Raw genomic sequence first — 22,830 nt, forward strand, 5'->3', positions numbered from 1 at the left:
TGGAAAACACTATTCCATGTCCCAAATAAGACGTACTGTAAAGTTTTCTTGTAGGGCCTAAGAACATTCATGCACATCTCTGGCACTGAAGAAATGAAGCGCAACCCTCAGAGAAGGGCCAGCACTACCTCTTATAGGCCATCGATTTCTCCTCTCTCTGTTGATTACAGGAAACTATACAACAATGGCTTTACTTCAATCCAAGGACATGCTTTCAATGGGACAAAGCTGGATGCTGTGTAAGTCAAGGGTTGCCATGGAAACCACTATCCTTCCCTACACTCCCAAGAAGGACCATTCAGTGGGTCAGAATTCTGCTAGAGATAGGTTCCACCAGAGCATTCCTCAACCCCAGAGTTAGCATGACCAAGACTTGGGGATAATGTTAAGAAACTTGACAAGAGCCAGATTTAGTGGACACACATTAACTCCAATTCTAAATCCCAAAGCTTTTATCCTTAATAAAATGGAGAACAATGGTGTCACCTTTTACTATCTTGTAGGAGTGTGTGTGTGTGTAAATGTTCATCTACCATGTACATGAAGGGGTGTCTTTAATTAAGTCCAAAGCTAATCAGAAGGTAAGGCTTTTCTTTTCGTTTTATCTGACATATTTTCAGGAAAGGTGTCAGTTTATATTTGATTCAGTTAGAAATAGCTGAAAAGCCATATCCAGACTTTGCCTTCTCTGCAAATAAATAATGCCTAGAACAGGATATTGACAAAAAGATAGTCATTAACATGGGTCTCTGTCTTTGTTTTACCTTTCTATCAGATCTCTGTGGTCCCCAGTATCCATGCTGGAGCATACTTTGTGTCTAAGAACTGGTAGACTGGTTCAGCCATACTGGTGTGTGATTTAACCTAATAGCTAATAAATGACAAAGAGCTTTAGTAGAGTCTGCTTTCCACAGTATGGTGAACTAGATAATTTGTTTCTACTATGAAAGAACTAGATGATATATTTTGAAAAATTATATTTTATGTCATATCCCCAAGAGAGGAAAATGAAACAACTAACAAACCAGTAGCTGAAACCAAAATGGTGGGTGCTTACAGAGGGTGCAGTTCCCTTGGGGGCAGCTGCCAACATCAGTGGTGCCAGGAGACTAGACTCTAGTCAGTGAGAAGGTGGAGAAGTGATGTAAACCTGAGACTGCTGGATTAAGCCAGGGAACCTGGATGAGAGCTGGAGTGGGACCACACTAGTAGAACCTCTGGACTCCTGGCAGAAATAAATGCAAACCTCTGCAGAAGAAAGAACCCCAGTGCAGGCCCAGATTTTTAAAATCAATCAAATAGGTACTTACAGTCAAAAATCACACATAGGAAAAGAAGAAACTACCATGCGTAAGAGTCAGCTGAAGCAACAAACAATAGATTCTTGTGTTTGATTTGTTTTATGACAGTTTATTGAGTATTTTTAAACAATTGTATTTTTCCATTCCAGAAGTTCTATTTGCTTCTTTAAAAGTTTGCCTGCTCATTTTTGTAATTCCATCTTTTTTTTTTCCCCCTTTAAACATTTCATACATAGTTGTTTTATATTCTGGAAACGATCATTGCAAAATCTTAAGGCCTATGGTTCTAGATCTGTTGTGCTCTACGGTGCTTCTCAAACTTTATTGAGCATATAAACGATCTGGGGGGTCTTGTTAAAATGCAGAGTCTGATTAAGTAGATCTGGGGTGACCCCCAGGATTCTGCATTTCTAACAAGCTCCCAGGTGATACTGATGCTGCTGGCCCATTGACCAACTTGAGCAGGGTGAGTTAAATTACCTGCACAACATAGGTTAATAAGTTCAAAGTCATTATACCTTGGCGTGGCTTCCTAAGTTCTGTTTGAAGTGGGGTCTCACTCTTTACCAGGCTTTTGGGTTTCTTAGTCTTTGTTAAGTGAAGATCAGAGTACCTATATCTAGATTGCCTAGTTGTAGGCTCATCTGGGTTGATATTAGCCATTTGTTTAAAGACATAATTATGGGGGAAGTCTGAAAAGACTCAACAGAGTAACATGAATACATATACATCAAATTTATTTACAGTATTGGAGATACCCTACTTCCATCTTAACTTTATCGTTCAAATCTCACACAATCCTTCATTTAATTTTCTTTTTTTTTTTTAGTGTGCAGGATGTTTATTGAGGAGTGCTCCTGGAATCTACAAATATGGAAGGGAGGGTATAGAAGCAAAGCAAGATGGAGTAGCAGGAAAAGTTGGCTGACCTGACAGAGAACTCTGGAGCTAAATATGGCCTAGAGTTTTCCTGTTTCACTAAAATGGCCAGACAGCTATAGTCTCATCTTCTTTGGTCATTAGATTTAAGCTACCCTAAGATAGGTGTCCTTAGGTGAGACCATTCTCTGCAGCTGAGGCAATCCCAGGGACTGATAGCTAAAGCTTTTCTCCTGACAGTAGGCCCAGCAGCTGGATAGACAATTCCTTCCTAGATGGAGGACCCAGGTGTATGAGCTCCATGCCCATCACTGTCATAACTTGAACCTCTTGGATTTAACTTATTTATTTATTATTTATTTTTTAACGTTTTCATTGGAGTATAATTGCTTTACAATGGTGTGTTAGCTTCTGCCTTATAACAAAGCGAATCAGTCATACATACACATATATCCCCATATCTCCTCCCTCTTGTGTCTCCCTCCCTCCCACCCTCCCTACCCCACCCGTCCAGCTGGTCACAAAGCACCAAGCTGATCTCCCTGTGCCACGTGACTGCTTCCCCCCAGCCACCCACTTCACACCTGTTAGTGTACATATGTCCATATATACACTACCACTCTCTCACTTTGTCCCAGCTTACCCTTCCCCCTCCCCGTATCCTCAAGTCCATTCTCTAGTGGGTCTGCTTCTTTATTCCCGTCTTGCCCCTAGGTTCTTCATGACCTTTTTTTTTTTTAGATTCCATATATATGTGTTAGCATACAGTATTTGTTTTTCTCTTTCTGACTTACTTCACTCTGTATGACAGACTCTAGGTCCATCCACCTCACTACAAATAACTCAATTTCATTTCTTTCTATGGCTGAGTAATATTCCATTGTATATATGTGCCACATCTTCTTTATCCATTCATCTGTTGATGGACACTTAGGTTGCTTCCATGTCCTGGCTATTGTAAATAGAGCTGCAATGAACATTGTGGTACATGACTCTTTTTGAATTATGGTATATGCCCAGTAGTGGGATTGCTGGGGTATATGGTAGTTCTATTTTTAGTTTTTTAAGAAACCTCCATACTGTTCTCCATAGTGGCTGTATCAATTTACATTCCCACCAACAGTGCAAGAGGGTTCCCTTTTCTCCACACCCTCTCCAGCATTTATTGTTTGTAGATTTTTTGATGATGGCCATTCTGACCGGTGTGAGATGATATCACATTGTAGTTTTGATTTGCATTTCTCTAATGATTAGTGGTGTTGAGCATCCTTTCATGTGTTTGTTGGCAATCTGTATATCTTCTTTGGAGAAATGTCTATTTAGGTCTTCTGCCCATTTTTCGATTGGGTTGTTTGTTTTTTTGATATTGAGCTGCATGAGCTGCTTGTAAATTTTGGAGGTTAATCCTTTGTCAGTTGCTTCATTTGCAAATATTTTCTCCCATTCTGAGGGATATCTTTTCGTCTTGTTTATGGTTTCCTTTGTTGTGCAACAGCTTTTAAGTTTCACTAGGTCCCATTTGTTTATTTTTGTTTTTATTTCCATGTCTTTAGGAGGTGGGTCAAAAGGATTTTGCTGTGATTTATGCCATAGAGTGTTCTGCCTATGTTTTCCTCTAAGAGTTTGATAGTGTCTGGCCTTACATTTAGGCCTTTAATCCATTTTGAGTTTATTTTTGTGTATGGTGTTAGGGAGTGTTCTAATTTCATTCTTTTACATGTAGCTGTCCAGTTTTTCCAGCACCACTTATTGAAGAGGCTGTCTTTTCTCCATTGTATACTCTTGCCTCCTTTAAAATTCAGACTTCAAGGTCTGCAGAGCATGGTTCTTGGTATTGGCTGCAAATTTGAATCACCTGAAGAAATTTGGAAGCCCTGATCCCTAGGCTTTACCACCAGAAATTCTGGTTTAATTGGTCTGAGGGTAGCCAAGGCATGGGAATTTTAAAATCTCCCCAGGTGAGTCCAATGTAAAGCAAAGGTCAAGAACCACAGCTGTGGAGTATGTTATCACTCTTCTTGTCCAATAGTCACATTTTACACATAAAGGAATGAAGCCCAAAGTGAACACATGGCTTTTTTTTAAATATGGCTTTTTACATTTTTTTTTTTTTTAATTTATTTATGGCTGTATTGGGTCTTCATTTCTGTGCGAGGGCTTTCTCTAGTTGTGGCAAGTGGGGGCCACTCTTCATCGCGGTGCACGGGCCTCCCACTATCGCGGCCTCTCGTTGCGGAGCACAGGCTCCAGACACGCAGGCTCAGTAGTTGTGGCTCACGGGCCCAGCTGCTCCGCAGAATGTGGGATCTTCCCAGACCAGGGCTCGAACCCGTGTCCCCTGCATTGGCAGGCAGATTCTTAACCACTGCGCCACCAGGGAAGCCCTGGCTTTTTACATTTGATAGAGCTATCAAGTGGCCAAGCCAAAGCCAGAAACTGGATCTCCTGACTCAACACTCCCCTGTGCCCTGCTGGGATTCATAATTGCTGACTTACCAGCCACCAGTAAGGCTTGGACACCCAACTCCTCTTGCCACTGCTACTTGTTTCTTAGCCCAGGAGAATATTTACACTTCTTAGTCTTTTAAAGTCATGAAATACAGAAGCTAAAAGATCTTGTAGCTGGAAAGAGTGGACTCATGTGAGAGAAAGGAGGTCACTCAAGACTCAAGACACAACCAGAAGTTTCAGAGAACAGTCACACCAAGCAATGGTGTCATTTGTCAGGGAGAACCTGATTTTAACCAATGCAGCAAGGTCACCAACTCAACCAGCTTCCAAATGAGGTCTGAGTGAGGGACACCTTGATGAAAAGGCTGGCATGATCAAATGTTATTAAATTCAAAGATTTGGGGTTAAAGTCAGCCTATGTGTGTTCATCATTTTACTTCAGAACTTCTCATGCCTGCTCATAATTGGCCTTTTGGTCATGTTTAGAGAACTCCACAGACACTTCAAGAGATTTCCAAAGTGAATCTTCTGTAATCAGCAGACTGTTCTGCTAAATGGATCTCAGTGTAAATCTAGTAGCCTGTTATTCTACAGTTTTGGTCATAAAGTCAGCTGCAGAATATCAAAGGAGTTTAGAGACATTTTTATTGAAAAAATGAAAAAAATAACAATGGAACAATAATTTCTATCCCAGCTTCTCCCTAGCTTTTGTGGTAAGAGAAAAATTTGTGGTAAGAGAATAGTTTGTGGACATCTGGTCTAGATGTAGGTATAATAATTTGGGGGAGGGGAGGGGAGGGCATTTCCCAAACTATGTTCCTTAAGCTCTCTTTCCATGGTAAATTAACCAGTGTTACTTTTTAAAAAGCTATTCATGACCTTATTAAGTTAAACAAAGTATACAGGTGGACTTCCTGGGTCTTTTGATAGAATAATCTGAATTATTATTAGATAATAATAATAATACTGTATTATGACAGGAATATATATCCAGTAGGGGGATACAGTATGCAGAGCTTCTCAGGGAGTTCTTGGTTCCAGGAGCACCTCTCTGGACTGGTGTTCCACAGAACACTTTTTGGGGAAAGCTACTCAAGAAGAATCTTTTGATATACTGCCTTGTTCGGAGGCAGGTAAATTTAACAAGGTTTATTCAAGAGGCAGGCTATGGAGAATCTTAAGAGCCAGTAAAGTTTCAGATCCTCCTGCGGTCTTCTGAAGTTAAACCTATGAAAAGATTATGTAGGGAAACGGTCTCTACTTTCCTACCAGCTTTCTCCTTAGACCATATCATGGACTCTGTGAGAGGCTTGGTTGATGGGAGAGAGTTATTCTGATGAAAACAATGGATTTTAATTCACTGATTCCCTGAATTACATACAGTCTGTTCTAGTCACTACAACTATCCCTTGAAACACAGGAAAGAAGTCAACGCACCATTTTCACATACTTTCTTGACATTTTTATGTAAAATTTGGAAGGGTTTAACAAATGTGGGCAATATTTCTTAACTGAGAGTCATTTGTTTCCTGATTTTTAGAAGTCTAGATCTGAGATCAGCAAACTTTTTCTGGAAAGGCCCAGATAACAAATATTTTGGGCTTTGTGGGTCATAAGATCTCAGTCACAGCTACTCAACTCTGCCATTGTAGGACATAAGATCTCAGTCACAGCTACTCAACTCTGCCATTGTAGTGTGAAAGCAGCCACAGACAATTCATAAACAAATGAGCATGGCCGTATTTCAATAAAATTTTATTTACAAAAATTGGTGACAGGCAGAATGTGACCACATGGTCATAGTTTGTGGACATCTGGTCTAGATGTAGGTATTCAGTGAAGATGACCATTGTGTGATGAAATATGTAGTTTATTTCTCCCAATTCCTGGTAAAGGTTAAATGGCAAACATGGGATAAAGATAAGAAGTATCTGGACAAAAATATTTTAGGGTTTGAAAGTTCAGATCCAATCATAAAATAAAACAAAGATCTTTATTTCCAATCAGTATTTTAAATCTGAACTTAAATCTCTGCTCCTGTTATAAAACAACATTCCATCTATTCATTCTACCCTAAGTTTGTGATTCCTGGTTGATGGAAACTAAATTTTTCTTAGCTTTATGCACTCCATTAAAAGGTATCCTACAAATCCAAGGTAAAATCAAGATGATAATCATGATAAAGATGCCTGGAACTAGAGGAAGATAAATAAGGGTTGAGCTGTAGATGGAGAAAACGGAGGTCAGGTTTCCATAGTAATAACAAAATAGTATTCACTTTGTGATTTTAACATGGAGCTGTTGCCTCTATCCTCAATACTAACTGTGATTTAAAACTAATGTAAACACATCAGTATTCTATAATTACCTTAATAGTGTTCAAAGACTGTACATGGCATGTTAGCAATTTGTTGAATCCTCCAGAAGTATGTTCAAATATTTTAACTTCTAATTTAAACAATTGCTTATCCAAAAGCATGATTATTCCCCATCATCTGCCTCATGTCAGTTTACTGAAATTAGCAGATTTGACCTCACTTAGACCTATTTTTTTAGTGTAACTGAAGAACACGGTTGCAGCCAAGTTGGACAAATTCCTCATTGAGAACAAGCACTGATGCCTCAGCAGCAGTTGGGTAATTAAAAGTTCATGAAAATTATGGCAGATGCTCGAAAGTACATGGTCCTGTGATTTCATATGGAACCAAGCACACTGTCATCACTCAGATGTGAAATTAATAATAATACAAGCATCCCTTGCTCAACAGAAGGTGAACTGCTCTCAGTCGCAAGTTAAGTCACACATTCATTCTTTGGAACCTCTTTTCCACCCTCTCCACACAATCTGGCATGGGGATATGTTGCTTATCTCAGAACATTTAATTCTCTGTATTTTATTTTGTATTGTCAAATTCTAGCAACAAGCTACCATCTGACAGTAAACATTTGGGCAGAAAAAAATACCATTTTGATGTGCTAAGAGCATACTGAAACACTAATCGTTATGAACAGAGATGTCAACACAATTCATGTACTAATTAGCATCACACATTAGCTTATTACAAGCAAAACACTGCAGCTTGGAGCACTGGGAAAAGATGACGATAGAGAAGATTACAGGATTAAGCAGTCTATTATTTCTCATGGAGTAAGTATTTGAACAGCTTGTAGGATATGCTCCAAGGCTGGCTTTTACCTCTGCCTGTTGAAGCCTTGAGCATTTTCTCACCTTTTACTGTTTACAGGCAGGTATCCTGATTTCTGCTACCAAAAGGATTTTTATGGAACAGTGAGGGCTGGGCAGGGATTCTCTTTAATTTTCCAAATAACTGATGCTATGAGAGGGAAACACAGTTCCCCACAGAAGTATTCCCATGAGGGTCTCACAGTATAAACAGATGTCCGCCCATTTGCCCTAAGGGGATTGTGGAAATGCAGGCTCAAATTCTATCTTGGAGCTGAAATGTATCCTAAAACTCCCCAGAGAGCAAAGCTCAGCAGCAACCGCAACTTTCCTTACCACAGTGTCACACTCCTCCCTCTGACACGTCCTCGTTTAAATATAACGTAGAGGGTGCCTTGAGCTAGGAGTTACCCAGCAACTGGACTTTGATTTAGTCATCCAGCATGTTTTTACTGAATGGCTGTTGTGTGCCAAGTGTGAGTCCAATGGGGAAGGATGTGAGCTATGTCTATCATACTGAGTTCATCAACTGGATATTCTTCCCCAGCTCCTTCCTGACCATCTTCATTCTTCTGACCACACTGTTCTTCCTTAACTGTGAGATACACGGCACTTAAATCAGGGCAGGGCTTCTTAACTCCCCTCTCCCTACACACCCCCATCCCCACCATATGAAAGATCTGACATATCTTTTCTCGGAAGAATTTCATTTCTTCCAAGAGGTTCTCAAAGAGGTATACATACTCCAAAGAGTGAAAAGGCATTGAATACTCACATGTGGCAGTGTCTATCCTATTTTTAAAGGAGATACCAGTCCTTTTCTCATAAGCCCTTCCCAGTATTTGTATTTAGAAAGACTTTCAAGAAGTCTTTCCTTTCACCGCAGACTCCGAGACTTTCTACTCTTCTTTTGTTTACATTCATCTTGTCCTTGGAAGAGATGGTTTAGATGATCACACACACATACTCTCCCAATAAAATAATCATTGTCTGGAGTAGGTTACCCATGTAGCCTACCAAGATTTGTGATTGATTTACCCAAGTTGGCTTAGAGAATGTGGATTCCAGAGGAATCAGGATAAGTCCGGGTCAAGGAATCAGTTTAACTAACCTGACATTCCCAGTAAACATTATATGATAAATGAGGCTGATGGAAGCACAATCTTCTTGGATATTAAGGCTTCTGCAGATATATTTCCCCAACCCCATCCCCTCCGCTCCAGGAGAAGGTAGGATCAGCAATCTGAACCCAAGGTTAAAGCTTCATGGCATTATCGTAATTTGTGATAATAAGACAGCCCTCCAAGCTGCTAAACGGCAGAATGATGGTTTCATTTTTAAGCACCTAATTATTTCTAAGAGATGAAGTGCCCAAACAACCCTCTTGGTTTTAAAGAATGCAGCCTCCCCCAAGACTCCAGTTCATCTCCGTTCAAGTTGGCTGCACCCTCTCTCCATCCTCCTTCTCCCCTTCTGGACTCTGGCTGGCTTTCCCAGTTTAAAATCTTCTGCAGCATTTCTGGTAAACTCTAACGCTTATCAACCAGCCTCCTTATCCTTGGGGGCGTATTGAATATCAGATGAAAACACTGCAGAATTGGACAAGCAATTATTTAGTTTTACAATCATTTCTAATGATTAGAGCAAGCCGATTTTCACTTGTGGCAGTCAGAGATGAAGAGGAAAAACTGAGATGAGCTCACCAGTCCTTACTTGATTTTCAGCAGTCTAGGAAAAGAATGTGATCTGCAAGTTGCATGGTCCAGAGAATATAAAAAGAGACACAAGCCAGTGTGGCACTTGAGTTGAGTTAGTTGTCTTTTTACAAAACCATGCTGCTCAAGATCTTCTCTCCAGGTGCTTTGTCTCCAAGGCGGCTCTTGTCTGCTCTGGCTGTCACTGACCATGAACTCTGTGGACACAGTGTGAAGGAGAGTCAAACAATGATGGAATGAAGCCTACAAGTGCGAGCTTTACATGATAGCCATTCATCCAGAAGGCACAGACTTGCTGCTGTAACATCTTAGTTGCATCTTTGTACATATATGAGGGTTAATTGATACCCCCGCTCCATTTTCGACTTAACAGTGCCTTGGAAGCTTGGTATCCATCCAGCCATTGGCTGAAGAGGCCATGTCTGGACCATACCCTTGTGGCATTTGTAAACAAGTTGCTTGTCACTGCCATCAAAAAAGTCAATTGGCCACCACACCATATGATGAGTCTTCTAGCTTTCATTCCCCATTACATTTTCCTTAAAGTAAAAGTTTAGCATAGCTCACCTCACTATTTTGGAGGAAAAGTGCATTGATTTTTTTATTCAATCATTTACACCTTCATTCAGTAAATAGTTATGGAGGCACTGAATTTGGCACTGGTGATACAACAATGAGTAAGACAGAGAGCTTAAACTCTGATTTGGGAGACAGATGATGAAAAAGTAAACAAATACACAAGATAATCACAGACTGTGATAATGCCATGAAGGAAAAAAAGAAGGCAATGAGGAAAACTGATGGTGGCTACTTTAAGTTAGTTCTCAAGCTTGATTTGAAAAAAAATGTAAAGGATCACAAAATGTATACCAATTTATGAGATGTCATTGTGTGAAGTCGTAGTACTTGTCATTTGGTTAATCCCTCATCCTGCCCAGGAGAGGGAGACTTCTTGGTGGTTGGTAAAACTCTTCCTCCAACTGCTCCAGTGAACACCCATCTATGGCTCTGGGGCTGCCCTCTCTTATTCTAAGTTCCATCCTCTACAAAGGACTAGAGAGGAGCAGAGCTGCTGGACCAGGAGAGGTTGAGGGCAGACCTCACGGAAGTGCTGTTCTTGCTTTTGCCTTCTGAACAGCAACAGAGGCTGCCTCCTCATGGTTCAGCCACAGATAAATCCACCCTCCCTCTCCTCAATCTCACCAAGAGATGCAGAGAAAGAGAGAGAGAGACAATTAACCAAGGAGAAGTTCTTCTGTGAGGGCTCTGGAGAAAGAATCCTTCTGACTCAAAGTCCTCATGTCACACTATTATTTTTTTTTTTAATTGAAGTATAGTTGATTTGCAATGTTGTGTTAGTTTCAGGTGTGCAGCACTGTGATTCAGTTATACACATATATAGATATAGTTTTTCAGATTCTTTTCCATTATAGGTTATTGCAAGATACTGAATATATTAATAGTTCCATGTGCTACACAGTAGGTCCTTGTTGTTTATCTAGTGTCACACTATTCTTATTAACCATCACCCTTGAGAATTTTGCATCATGAAGAGCAAACACCATAAACAGAATAATGGAAGCATTATCTGTATCTAAGCAGATCTCCTGAGTCTCCACTGCATTCATTTTGCATCAACAGGTGACCACTCACTGACTCTTAAGTTGACTAGTCTATGCAGGGGTGAGTTATTCTAAACATGTGTAAATTGAGATCATTTATAACAAGGAGATTTTATACACACACACACACACACACACACACACACACACATATGATGGCTATATATATATATACACATATATAATGCTTTGTTTCTTTTTAGATAACATTGTTCTCTAAAAAAGCTAGGGGGGAAAACGCCAGTTTCAAAATGCTTGGAAGCTTTTATCCATTTGGAGGTAATTTTATGTTTCAGAATCACTTTGTGACTTAAATTGTTCAAAAATATTCTACCCTCAACTGCCCAATATGTTTTCAAAACGGAAAGATCAATGTGCCCATCAAGGCCCTTCAGGAAAGGTATACTCTGTAATCTTATCTGTATAACCTGCCCCCCATTCCCCAGATAGGATTGCCACAGAAAATGCTGGCCACCCAATTAAATTTGAATTTCAGATAAACACCAAATAACCTTTTAGTATAAGAATGTTTCAAAAATTACATGGGAAACACTTATACTAAAAAACTTTTCATTGTTTGTCTTGGCATCCTGTATTTTTACTTTACAGATTTGCTAAATCTGGCAATCCTGCCCCAAATAAAAGATGTGAATCTCTGACAGCTCCCATCACCACTCGCCACCTTCACTGAATACCTGATTTAAGCCCAGTCATCAAAAGTAAATGTAAATATTGATCAATGTTGAGAAACAAAATTTAATTTAGTTGGTATTGAAGAAGATTGAAAAATACAGTCGCCATTGGCCAGGTAAATAGGGAATTGGGCAACTTTTATATAATCTAGATATGCAAACTAGATCATAAACAAGCTCGCTTTCAAAGACTTCTGCCATAATTAATGTGTATAAACCTTGCACAATTGAAACCTAGAATATTTTGAGTGCTTAAGCCAGAAGAAGGTAAGGTGTTTTCCAAATTCCTAAGAAACAGGTAATAGCTAAGGAGACCATGCTCGCATTTTATTTTGGTATTTATGTTAAGTTGCTTAACCTCACCTAATCCATCCTCTCTCTCGCTTTCTCTAGTTACCTGAACAAGAATAAATACCTGACAGCTATTGACAAAGATACATTTGGAGGAGTTTACAGTGGACCAACCTTGCTGTGAGTAAGACATACAAAAGAATATTTGCCTTTTTTTTTTTTTTAATGGAAGGGAGGGGGCCATTAAGAAGAGTAGCTGATGATGTCTGTGGGGAGGGAATGCTGTTGTCTTGGATAAAGGCTTCTGCTAGTACTTTTCTGCCCAGCTGTATAGATTACTGCTTGGAAGAAAGTCCTTGTGCTTTGAGACTCAGAAGGCTCCGTACTCCACTGTGCCATCCTGATGCCTGATGCCACCTTGGTGTGGACATTCATGAAGGCCCTCTTTTGGAAAAAAAGACATTTCTGAGCAGCTGGTGTTTGCAAAATTCTGAGATATGAGGTCTACAAACAGGTGGAAGGCACTCTAGTTTTTGCTGAGAAATGAATGTGTATTGCATAATGCAGTACATTATGGTATTGTACCATACGGGGGTTCATAGCACAAAGAAGGAAGAGTATAAACAGTTTGATTCATATCTGGGAAAACTTACAATCACTGGAAAAGATGGGATGTAAACAGTTTTTAAAACAGCATGGAAAAAAAAGCTATTTGTGCATTTCCTCTGATTTATACCTCCACATGTAATCATGATCAAGTTCTGTTGATTCTGTCTCCCGCAAGCCTCTTCTAGTGCCATCTTCTCCATCCCCTTGGTTTTGCCTTAGTTTAGAATTTCATTCTTGAGCATCTAGTACAGTCCTTGCCAAAGTGGAACAGAGGCCCCCAAGAGAAGCACAAGACAATCCATCAGAGGCAAGAAGGTTCCATCCATACATAAGAGATTCCATTTAAAAATAAGAACAAATTGGGAATTCCCTGGTGGTCCAGTGGTTAGGACTCTGTGCTCTCACTGCTGAGGGCACGGGTTTGATCCCTGGTTGGGGAACTAAGACCCTGCAAGCCACGTGGCATGGCCAAAAAAATTTTAAAAAGAACAAATTAAGTTCTACTAATATTTTACACTGTCCCTCAGGTGTCAAGTGGGTAATGATTGCATCCCAAGGGAACAGCTGGTGATTCACAGTCTCGAAGACTTACATCCTCACTCTTTCACTTTTAACAATTTCACTTCACTTTTAGATTGAATACACCCAGTTAAGTGGGTTTATGGCCTTACTTTCTTAACACACAGGTTCCATATAAGAGGGCAGAGTTACCTGAAAATCTATTGTACCATACGGGGGTTCATTGTTAACTCATGGCAAAGTACTTAAAAGTATTATGCATTTTTCTTTTTATAAAAAGACAAGTGAAAAAAAGTATATTGACCTTTTCTGTGATTTTTTTTTTTAACCTGGAAGACATTTTTTAAAGACATCTTTAACTGCTCCTTCATGATAAAGGTGATATTTCACCAATGAATGAGGAAAGTTGTTGCTCTTCTAAAGAAATGTGTGCTTTGGAAAGAGTCTTTAGAAACAGGTATTTGGAAACTTTTCCATGTTATGTAATTTTCCTGATGAAAATAGTGAATGTCACTTATAAAAAGTTTGCTTTTTTAAAATCAGAAATTGAATTTTAACGTTTTAAAACCTTTCAAATTAAGAGTTGCAGTGGGTTTAAAATCCATGTATATAAAATATGAAAATGAAACATCTTTAGACTAGTTTGCAAAAACTACTTATTGACAGCTGAGAATATGAATTTCAATAAAAACATGTATTTAATTACTGAATTGGATAGAGAGATGAGAATCTTAATTTAGTAAGTACAGCCAAGCCTGCCCTATTCCATTTGGAACCATCTATCTTTGTGAGGTAACTTTTTCAATTGACAACAATTTAAACCAAAACCAAAATAAACTGACCCAGAAGCAGACCTCTGAATAGCTGTATCAGAAAGTGTTAAATGACAATTTTCATAATTAGTAAAGTATTATTTAATAACATTGATTTCACTTTGGTGAAATATTTTTTTAAATATTACTTATTTGTTTTTATCCTATCCTTTTAAATGTATGGTTAGTGTGTTTTGTAATGTATAATATATAACATGATATTACAGTAATATGTGTATAGAGCTCATAAATATACATATGTTAAAGTACATACTCAGACATTTTTTACTTATAAATACATGACATTGAAAGAATTTGAAGACCAATAGTGTAGACCAGAAACATTCAAAGTGTGGGTCCACTACAAGGTTGGCTCCAGAATGTACTTCAAAGCACAGCTTCCTTCGTGGAGAAAGTCTTCCTATGAGAGCAAAGTTGCCCAAACTAAGCAGTGTGCTTAGTGAAGTAGTTGCTTACATTCCAGTACAAGCTTCTTACTTTATCAAGGACTCATAAGAAACAGCCAATGGTCACCACTCTTTGAGTAGCACTAGTCTAAATGACAAGAGTCTCCAAATTTCCCCTGGCCTTCTATCTTTGACCTCAATTTTACCCTCCCCAAACCTCCTTGTGTTCAAATGCAAATAGGATCTTAAAAACCAATGCTGGTCTCCCATTTCCCTCAGGATAAAGACCTTGGTGTGGCATGCAAAGCCCTGCTATAATCTTCAGCTTTATCTCTCACACCTCTATACACTCCTGACCAATCATCCATCCATATTGAAACTCTCAGCTCCCCTAATATTCCAACCTACTTATATGGCTATGCTAAACTCTTGCTCTTCCTACTGCTTTGAAAACCCTAGCACAACCTTATGTCTGATAAGCACCTACTACCATTTTGACATTTGAGTAAAGATCTCTCTGAAGTCATTCTTGGCCCTCCTCTCCTTAGGGAAGGATGACCATTTCTTCCTTTATACTCCCCGCCTCTATTTATGCATCTCATGGCACTAGTGACATGTTTCTATCTGTCTCTCCAGGAGCTCCTAGAGGGCAGGGGCTATGTCTGTTTCATTTCTACAGTTCTAGTTCATATTACAGTGCCTGAAACACAGTATTTGCTTAAAAATGTTTGTGAAATTAATACAGTACACTATAAATATTTGAATCACACTTCCATAAATGCTATGGCATTTAAGTAGTAGTCACATTTTAAAGATATTTTAGTACATTGTCCTTATGGGAGAGTGTCCATTTCTACTTCATTGGAAGCAGTAAATTAAATTACCTATTTGTTTGTGCTGCTTAAAAATTGTTTTGATAGTTTTGGTAAGTCTTTTTTTTACAAGACTCTCTAACCAAGTTAAGAGCAGATGTGCAACAGCTTGACGATGCCAGTTCTGCTTCCTAGAGGCATGCCAGGTTATAAAAAGTGAACTAGATTAGGAGCTAGACCTGGAGTTGATTCCTGGCTCCATCACTAATTGTGAGACCCAAGTCTCAGTTTTCTTATTTGTCAAAACAGGGTAGCTAAAAGTAGTGAAACTTAAGTAAGAAAATAAATCTGAAGTATTTCATATATGCTTAATAAATGGTAAACATTATCATTACCTTCACTTCTTCCTGACTCTTGACAGCGTCACTATTCTTATCTTTCGTAACCTCTCTGATCACTCCCTCCCGATTTCTCTCACTAGAGCTCACTGCCCCAGAATTTCAGTGTGGCTCAGTCCTGGATCTTTCTCCTCTATATCTTCTCCTTTGGTTAAATCATTTGCTCTCTAATATCATGAGAATATGAATAATTTCTAAATTTCAGGTTTCAGACCATAGCTCTTATTTAGTCATCTCACCTGCCTGGAATTCCTCCCTCCTCTCCCTCTCATTCCTACCCATTCCCATCAGTTTGATGAAACTTTTCCTGACCAACCTCTGAAAATGTACAGTCAACATTTACTGAGCACTTGATAAGCCCAGGACTCTTCATTATGAGCTTTCAATAGGGTAGGGTCACCACTTTGAAGGATGGTCAGGGAAAGCCTCATCAAGAAGGTCACAACTGGGAAAAGATTGGAAGGTCATAAGGGAGCAAGTCATGTGACTATATGAGGGAAGATAATTCTAGGCAAGTGCAAAGACCCCCAGGTGAAAACATACCTGGAGTGTTTGAAGAGTAGCAAGGAGGCTGTTATAGCTCAAGCAGAGTGAACTAATAGACATATACATTTCATCCAAAAACAGCAGAACACATTCTTTTCAAGTGCACATGGAACATTCTCCAGAATAGATCACATCCTAGGCCAAAAAAGAAGTCTCAATACATTTAAGATTGAAATCACATCAAGCATCTTTTCCAACCACAATGGTATGAGACTAGAAATCAACTACAAGAAAAAAATGGAAAAATCACAAACACACAGAGGCTAAACAATATGCTACTAAACAAAAAATGGGTCGTTGAAGAAATCAGAGGAAATCAAAAGATACCATGAGACAAATAAAAGTGGAAGCACAGTGTCCCAAAATCTATGGGACACAGCAAAAGCATTTTTAAGAGGGAAGTTTATAGCGATGTAGGCCTACCTTAGGAAACAAGAAAACTCTCAAATAAACAATCTAACATTATACCTAAAAGAACTAGAAAAAGAAGAATAAACAAAACCCAAAGTTAGTAGAAGGAAGGAAATCATAAAGATCAGAGCAGAAATAAATGAAATAGAGACTAAGGAAACAGTAGGAAAGATCAACAAAATTAAGAGCTGGTTCTCGAAAAGATAAACAAAATGGATAGACTTTTAGCCAGACTTATCAAGAAAAAAGAAGAGAAGGCCCAAATCAATTAAATCAGAAATAAAAGAAGAAAAGTTATAACTGAACCACAGAAATACAAGTGTTTTCCAAACTATCTATCAAAGATGAAGGTAAAATAAAGACATTTTCAGATGTGCAAAGCCTCAAAAACTTGATTTCCCATTCACCTTTTCTTGAAGCATAAACCAATAGAGAGAAAAATGAGAATTTTAATGATCAACATTGGAAAGAGGCAAATGGAATTCCCAGGATGACCGAAAAGGGAGGTTCTGGGAATCTTGAAACCAGGACATCTACATCAGGGCTGAAGGAGGGCTCCAAGAGAAAGTTCTACAAATAAAAAGGGATTGATAGATTATATGATAGGACTGACTTTATGAAAAAACTGAATTGAGAGCTATTTTAAGAACTTTGGAGCATATAACAAGACTCAGCAAGAGGTCCATTCAAACCAAGATATGTAAATAAGAGAAATAGACATCTCATGAAGAAACTAAAAACGTTACACAAGAAATAAAATGAAATCACAATATGCAGACTTGTAATAACCAGAATACTAAATATAGGTTTAACCAAATACATCCTAAAACTATTTCAGGAAAGTTGAGGGGTTGTCAGAAGGATGTATGTGCAGGGTGATGGAAGAGAGCTAAATCCTCATCTTCCAAAGTAAGGAGTCAGTGGGTGAATGAAAAACCAATAAATCAAGAAGTATTTTCAATTATGGAAAGAATACTGGAAGTTGAAAGTGGTTGCTTCAAGGGTATCAGAGAGCACAAGGCAGGGAAGAGCTGCACAGGAATCTGCTGTGTGTGTTAAGTTTCCAGTATAATTTGCTTTATAAAAATAGGTTCATGCATTATTTTAATAAAATTCCAAATTAAATTTTAAAAGAACACCACAAAGCATAGGAAGAAAGGACAATGGAGATTGTAGCATTTGAGAGGCCCGTAGGAGGAAAATAAGAAATGAATAAGAGTCCAGTCTCATTCCTCCACTTCCAAGCATCTGTCTTAAAATGCATCTGTTAACTAACCATGTATGGCCTTGTAACATCACTTTAATTCTTGTCTTGAACTTTTGTCAAAATCTTCATTACTTTGTTTCCCCCATATCTTCTCCTCATGACTAGAATTTAAGATCCTAGAGGAAATGGACTGTGTCTTATACTTTCTGTAATCCCCCCACTTCAAAAAAGAAGACAGCAAGTACTCAATAAATCTTGATAAAGTATAACTTAATATCAAAGAGCCATGATTTGGCTATGATTTGGAGTAAAAGCCAAATTTGGAAAATCTTAAACTCCATCTAAAGAGAAGATAATCGGAATATATGTATACCTCATAAAGGTATTTGTGAATGACTGTATTCATCTCTGTTGACAAAAACAGTCAAATTTGCCCACTTAGTTTACCACCTTTTTTCAAGGTCATTTCTTTAAAAAGAATCTAACTTAAAACAGCTGCAACATCTAAAGTGAGATCTCATCTCCAATCTTTGCTAATTTTTTAAAAGCCTTTTAAATTTAGTTTCATAACATTTTTTCCTTATTGATTTTTTAATCAAGATATGCAATCTCATTTTCCATTTTTATACTGTCCATTTTTGATTATGGTGTTTTCTTTTCATCTTATTTTGAAAGAGAAGCTCTTGGTGTTTATAACCCCAAAGGAAAGAACACACTGAAATGTAATGCCTTCCATAATAACCAGAGTCCTCCAAGGTCTAAATTATGTAACTCACTCTAATAAGCATTTAACCTACTGTTGATAATGACTATATTATAATTGTCCCACTTACTATTATAAGTAACTCCTAAGAAGATGAAATCTCTGTGATAATATACTTGAGCTTGCACTACATGTTATCAACAAAAACAAACTTCAAAATAAACTATTGTTGCTATTAGCTGATCAAATTAATCATTTGAAAATCTAAGAGTCATGGCCCTGCCATCTTGGTTTAGAGAAAAATAAGTCTTTCATGTATTTCTTTTGACTCGTAATGCTCTCCACAAGGTCATACTATTAGATGGCTGAAAAATTGTGGCAGGGTTCTTTCTAGCATGGCTGAAGTCCACAGGCGTGTTGAATACATGATTTTCTAGGTTGATTCTGGGCAAAATTATTTTTTTATTGAGGTATAATTTACATACAATAACATGCACATTTTTAAAGTGTACAGTTTGATGAGTTTTGGCAAAACTATGTTACCTCAGTGAAGGCTTAGAACATTTTCATGGCCCAGAAACTTCTCTCATGACCCAATGTCCCATAGAGAGCCACATATCTCTTTATTCTTCTAGTGTAAAAAAATAGGAGTGAAATTATCAGGTCACAGGATAGATGTATATTTAACTTTATAGGATATACGGTCAAACTGTTTTCCAAAATGACTATCCCATTTTCTAGTCCCACCAGTGAAGTGAGTTTCATACTTGCCAATCCATTGTATTATCAATCTTTTTTATTCTAGCCATGCTAGTGGGTGTAAAGAGCTATCTCATGGTGGTTTTACTTTGTGTTTCCCTGACTATTAATGATGTCGAGCACCTTTTCATGTACTTGTTAGCCATTTGTATATTTTCTTTTTTCGAGGGTCTGTTCAAATATTTTATCCATTCTTAAAGTTGGGTTGCATGCCATTTTGTTGTTTTTGAGGTGTGGTCCTGGGTAATGAAATCAGTTTTAGTCTTAACTACCAGTCCTCTGTCATCCCTAGTTTATTCTCTCTTTCTGTTTCTCTTTTCTTTCTAAGGAGAAATAGCTAATCTGAAACAAACTCACACAAGGTGTTCATTAACTCATTCTGCAGATATTTAACTGAGCACCTACTGAACTCCATGAAAATTATAAGAATAAGATACAACCTCTGCCCTGAAAGAGGTTACAATCAAATTCAGGAGAAATGTGAATAAGGCACTATAAGTTTAATGTAAAAAGAGCCATAAGAAGTATTTAAAGAATCAAGATAGCATTCCTGATTAGGGTGACCAGCATAGGCCTTGTTAAAAGAGGTGGTATTTGAGATGGGCTTCAGGTGAGGAGTAGAATGACAATAGACAGAGACAGAAACTATAAGAGGAAGAACAAAGGCAAGCCTGCAGGAAAACAGGATATATCCTAAGAGCAACAACAACAAAAAAAACATAATTTGGGCCAAAGGATAGTGTCTGAAAAGCATGTTGTGTCGAAATCATGTTAAGGGAACACGACCTGACTCAGCAGGTAAGGATGACCCACTGAAGGTTACCATGGAAAGATTAGTAATAGCTGCATAATCCATTACAGTTTGTGGCCCTCTTCAACTCACCCCATGCTTCCTTTCCTTGGCCTCTGCCCACCCTTGACCCTGACTATATTAACCCTGGGTAGCTCTGTCCCAGCCATGGCACTGGGATCTCTCATCTCTACATCTTGGCTGTTTGGCAGGCACTGGCCCTCCCTCAGAGGGAGGGAAATCGAGCCCAGAGGCCTAATCAGCCTAGTGTTCCTTGTCTTCCTTTCTGTGCCTGCCAGCAGAGCCTCTGGAGAGGAAGGGAGCTTCCCAAGGGTGGAAAACCAGAGGAGTTTGTCTATTAGGCTGCTCTACTCTGGGCTGTGAAATGAGTTACAAAGACAAACAGACCTCTTGCAGTGCCCGACTTGGGCACCAAGCCAGACTCATGCCAAGGAAGCCGGGTTGTCAGGGAAGCAACCAAAGCAGGATAAGCAACTTATCCTCCTAAGTCATACACCTTTTTCTCCAGAGGCACAGCAAAGGAGAGGGCCTGTGACAATTTTGTAGAGTCTATGAGAGCTGCAAGGAAGGTCACAGAAGAATTTGAAGAGAAAGAGAAGACAATTACCTTTCCAGAATTGTGTGCATGCTGGCTTCTTGCTAAAAACAAAGGGATGGTCTGCTTCAGCCCTAGGAATCTTTGGACCAAAGGAGTTATGTCAACAACTTAGGATACTTGATTCTCCCCAAATCCAGATTTATTGATCAGTAGCATCTCTTACTACCATAGCCATTGATATGAGAAGAAAGGATTAATACTTTAAGTCATGGAAATGTATAATGATAAGGTTACTTTTTACAATTACTGAGAAATTTTCAGAGCATTTCCCAACTAGGGGGATGACTCTGGTAGGAGAAGGATGATGGAGTTATTGCAAAGATCCTCAAAGTCGTACAAACCTTTCCTCTTCTTCAATTGACTAAAAGCCCAGCTACTATTAGCCTCAAAAGATTTTTACTTTAAATAAAGTTCTCCAAAGCACTGAGAGCCACTGTCCTAGAGCAATGGCCTCAAATGATCATGCATTTTACATCAGGGGATTCAGTCTGAGTAAAGGTTTTTGTATCTATGCCACACCAAAAAGTAAACTAGGATGACTGCATCTCTAAAAAAGAGTAATTCACAAATCCATTAACTGTTTCTTTTAACTCAGTTTTGCTAAAGTCAATTATTTAAAGGCTTTTTACTTTGATCAAAACTGATAGAACATAAAAGAATCTTTACTGAGTCTGAATTCTAGGTAAACAACACTTGAAGTTTCAGGGAAAAAATTAGAAAAAATTTTCTAAACCATATTAATTTTCTAAACCAGTTTTATTAATTAATCAGTGCTCTTTAGCCAAGAGCCCTCAACAGTGATGAATCTTTGGAATAAAAAGCAAGTAGGAACACATATTTTTTCTCTGCAACTTTACATGTAAATAAATCTACTTTTTAGTGAGTGCCTACTAGTCTCAGTGCTAAACATTTTAAAATAAATTATTTTATTTTATACTATCAATCCCAAAGGATTCTGACCTCTCCACACTACTCCACTCATAATTTCTGGTAATTTTACCCATATCAAGTCTCAGTTGTATGATGAAAGAAGAGAAATGAGATTGCATAGGGCCAAATAGATGAGGCAAAAATCATGTGTACTCTGTTCTGTAGCAAGTTTTACTCATGATTTTATAATTCACTAAAAGATGCCGATAACAGGCTGATAGGAGGGGTGAATCAACCTGGGATTAAATTTTTAAATAAATAACCCACAAATATAAATAAAGAAGCAGTTTACAGTGTATACAATGAGGCACTCAATTCTTCCCAAGTAAATATGGATGAGTACTAAATCTTTGACTCTTCTGTGATTTTTACTCTTGGAACAGGTGGAAGGAAATAAGGTAGTTAAGGGTTTTAATTCTGACATGCTATCTCTGTCAAGTCTCTGAAATCCATTTTGTTAATTATGTTCTGCTTCTGAGTCTAAAAGAAACAAACACTCAAAAGAAAGTGGACTTTTCATTTCTCACAGACTGATAGTGATGGTCATTATGTATGTGTGTTGCGCGTCGGGGAGGACAGAGGAGAGGACTTAACACTGAGGAGGATATGTTTGTGTCTCAGCATTTGACTATCGGTAATACCTTGCCATCATTTCCTCTTGTTACTGTGTGGAGGAGCTCCAACCTTACTGAATTACAGTATACAGGTAGTTTTTCACTCCAGGATACATAATGCTCAGTCAACTCCATGAGATTTCATAGGTCGTGAAAGCTATAGTCTTAAATGAAGTGTAATTATGCAAACTCAAGAGCGAAAAGAAAGAAGATAACAGTGATATCAGAGTTACAAAGCAATTTTGTTTGTACGCAAAGACCTCAAGAAAAGATTGGTAATTTATGATCATCTAAATCTTTAGACAAACATTTTCTTATTAATAATAGGGGCCATTTTTGAGCTTCAGCTGTGTGCTAGATTCTTTACAGATCACCTTGAGTCTCTTTAACTATTCAATAGTAGGTGTCATTATCCCTATTTAAGAAATGAGAAATCTGAGGTGCAGAGATATCAGGTAAGTCCCCAAGGTCAACTGGCCATAAGTGGTGATATTAGGATGCAAACCCAGCCCTAACCCAGAAACACCATCAATTTACAGCACATCAGGTCAACCCCTTT

The 22,830-nt window shown here is 38.3% G+C and overlaps 1 protein-coding gene across 1 annotated transcript in view; it reads left to right on the top strand.

Annotated features, from left to right (window-relative positions):
- TSHR (thyroid stimulating hormone receptor) overlaps window positions 1-22,830 on the top strand; it is a 154,208-nt gene that overhangs the window by 116,086 nt on the left and 15,292 nt on the right. Inside the window, exons 8-9 of the mRNA XM_059915806.1 lie at window positions 171-239; window positions 12,238-12,315. Of these exons, the coding sequence (XP_059771789.1) occupies window positions 171-239; window positions 12,238-12,315 (147 nt within the window). The remainder of the gene's footprint in view (window positions 1-170; window positions 240-12,237; window positions 12,316-22,830) is intronic.

Source organism: Balaenoptera ricei, chromosome 2, assembly GCF_028023285.1.
Source record: "Balaenoptera ricei isolate mBalRic1 chromosome 2, mBalRic1.hap2, whole genome shotgun sequence".
NCBI classification, from domain to species: Eukaryota; Metazoa; Chordata; class Mammalia; order Artiodactyla; family Balaenopteridae; genus Balaenoptera; species Balaenoptera ricei.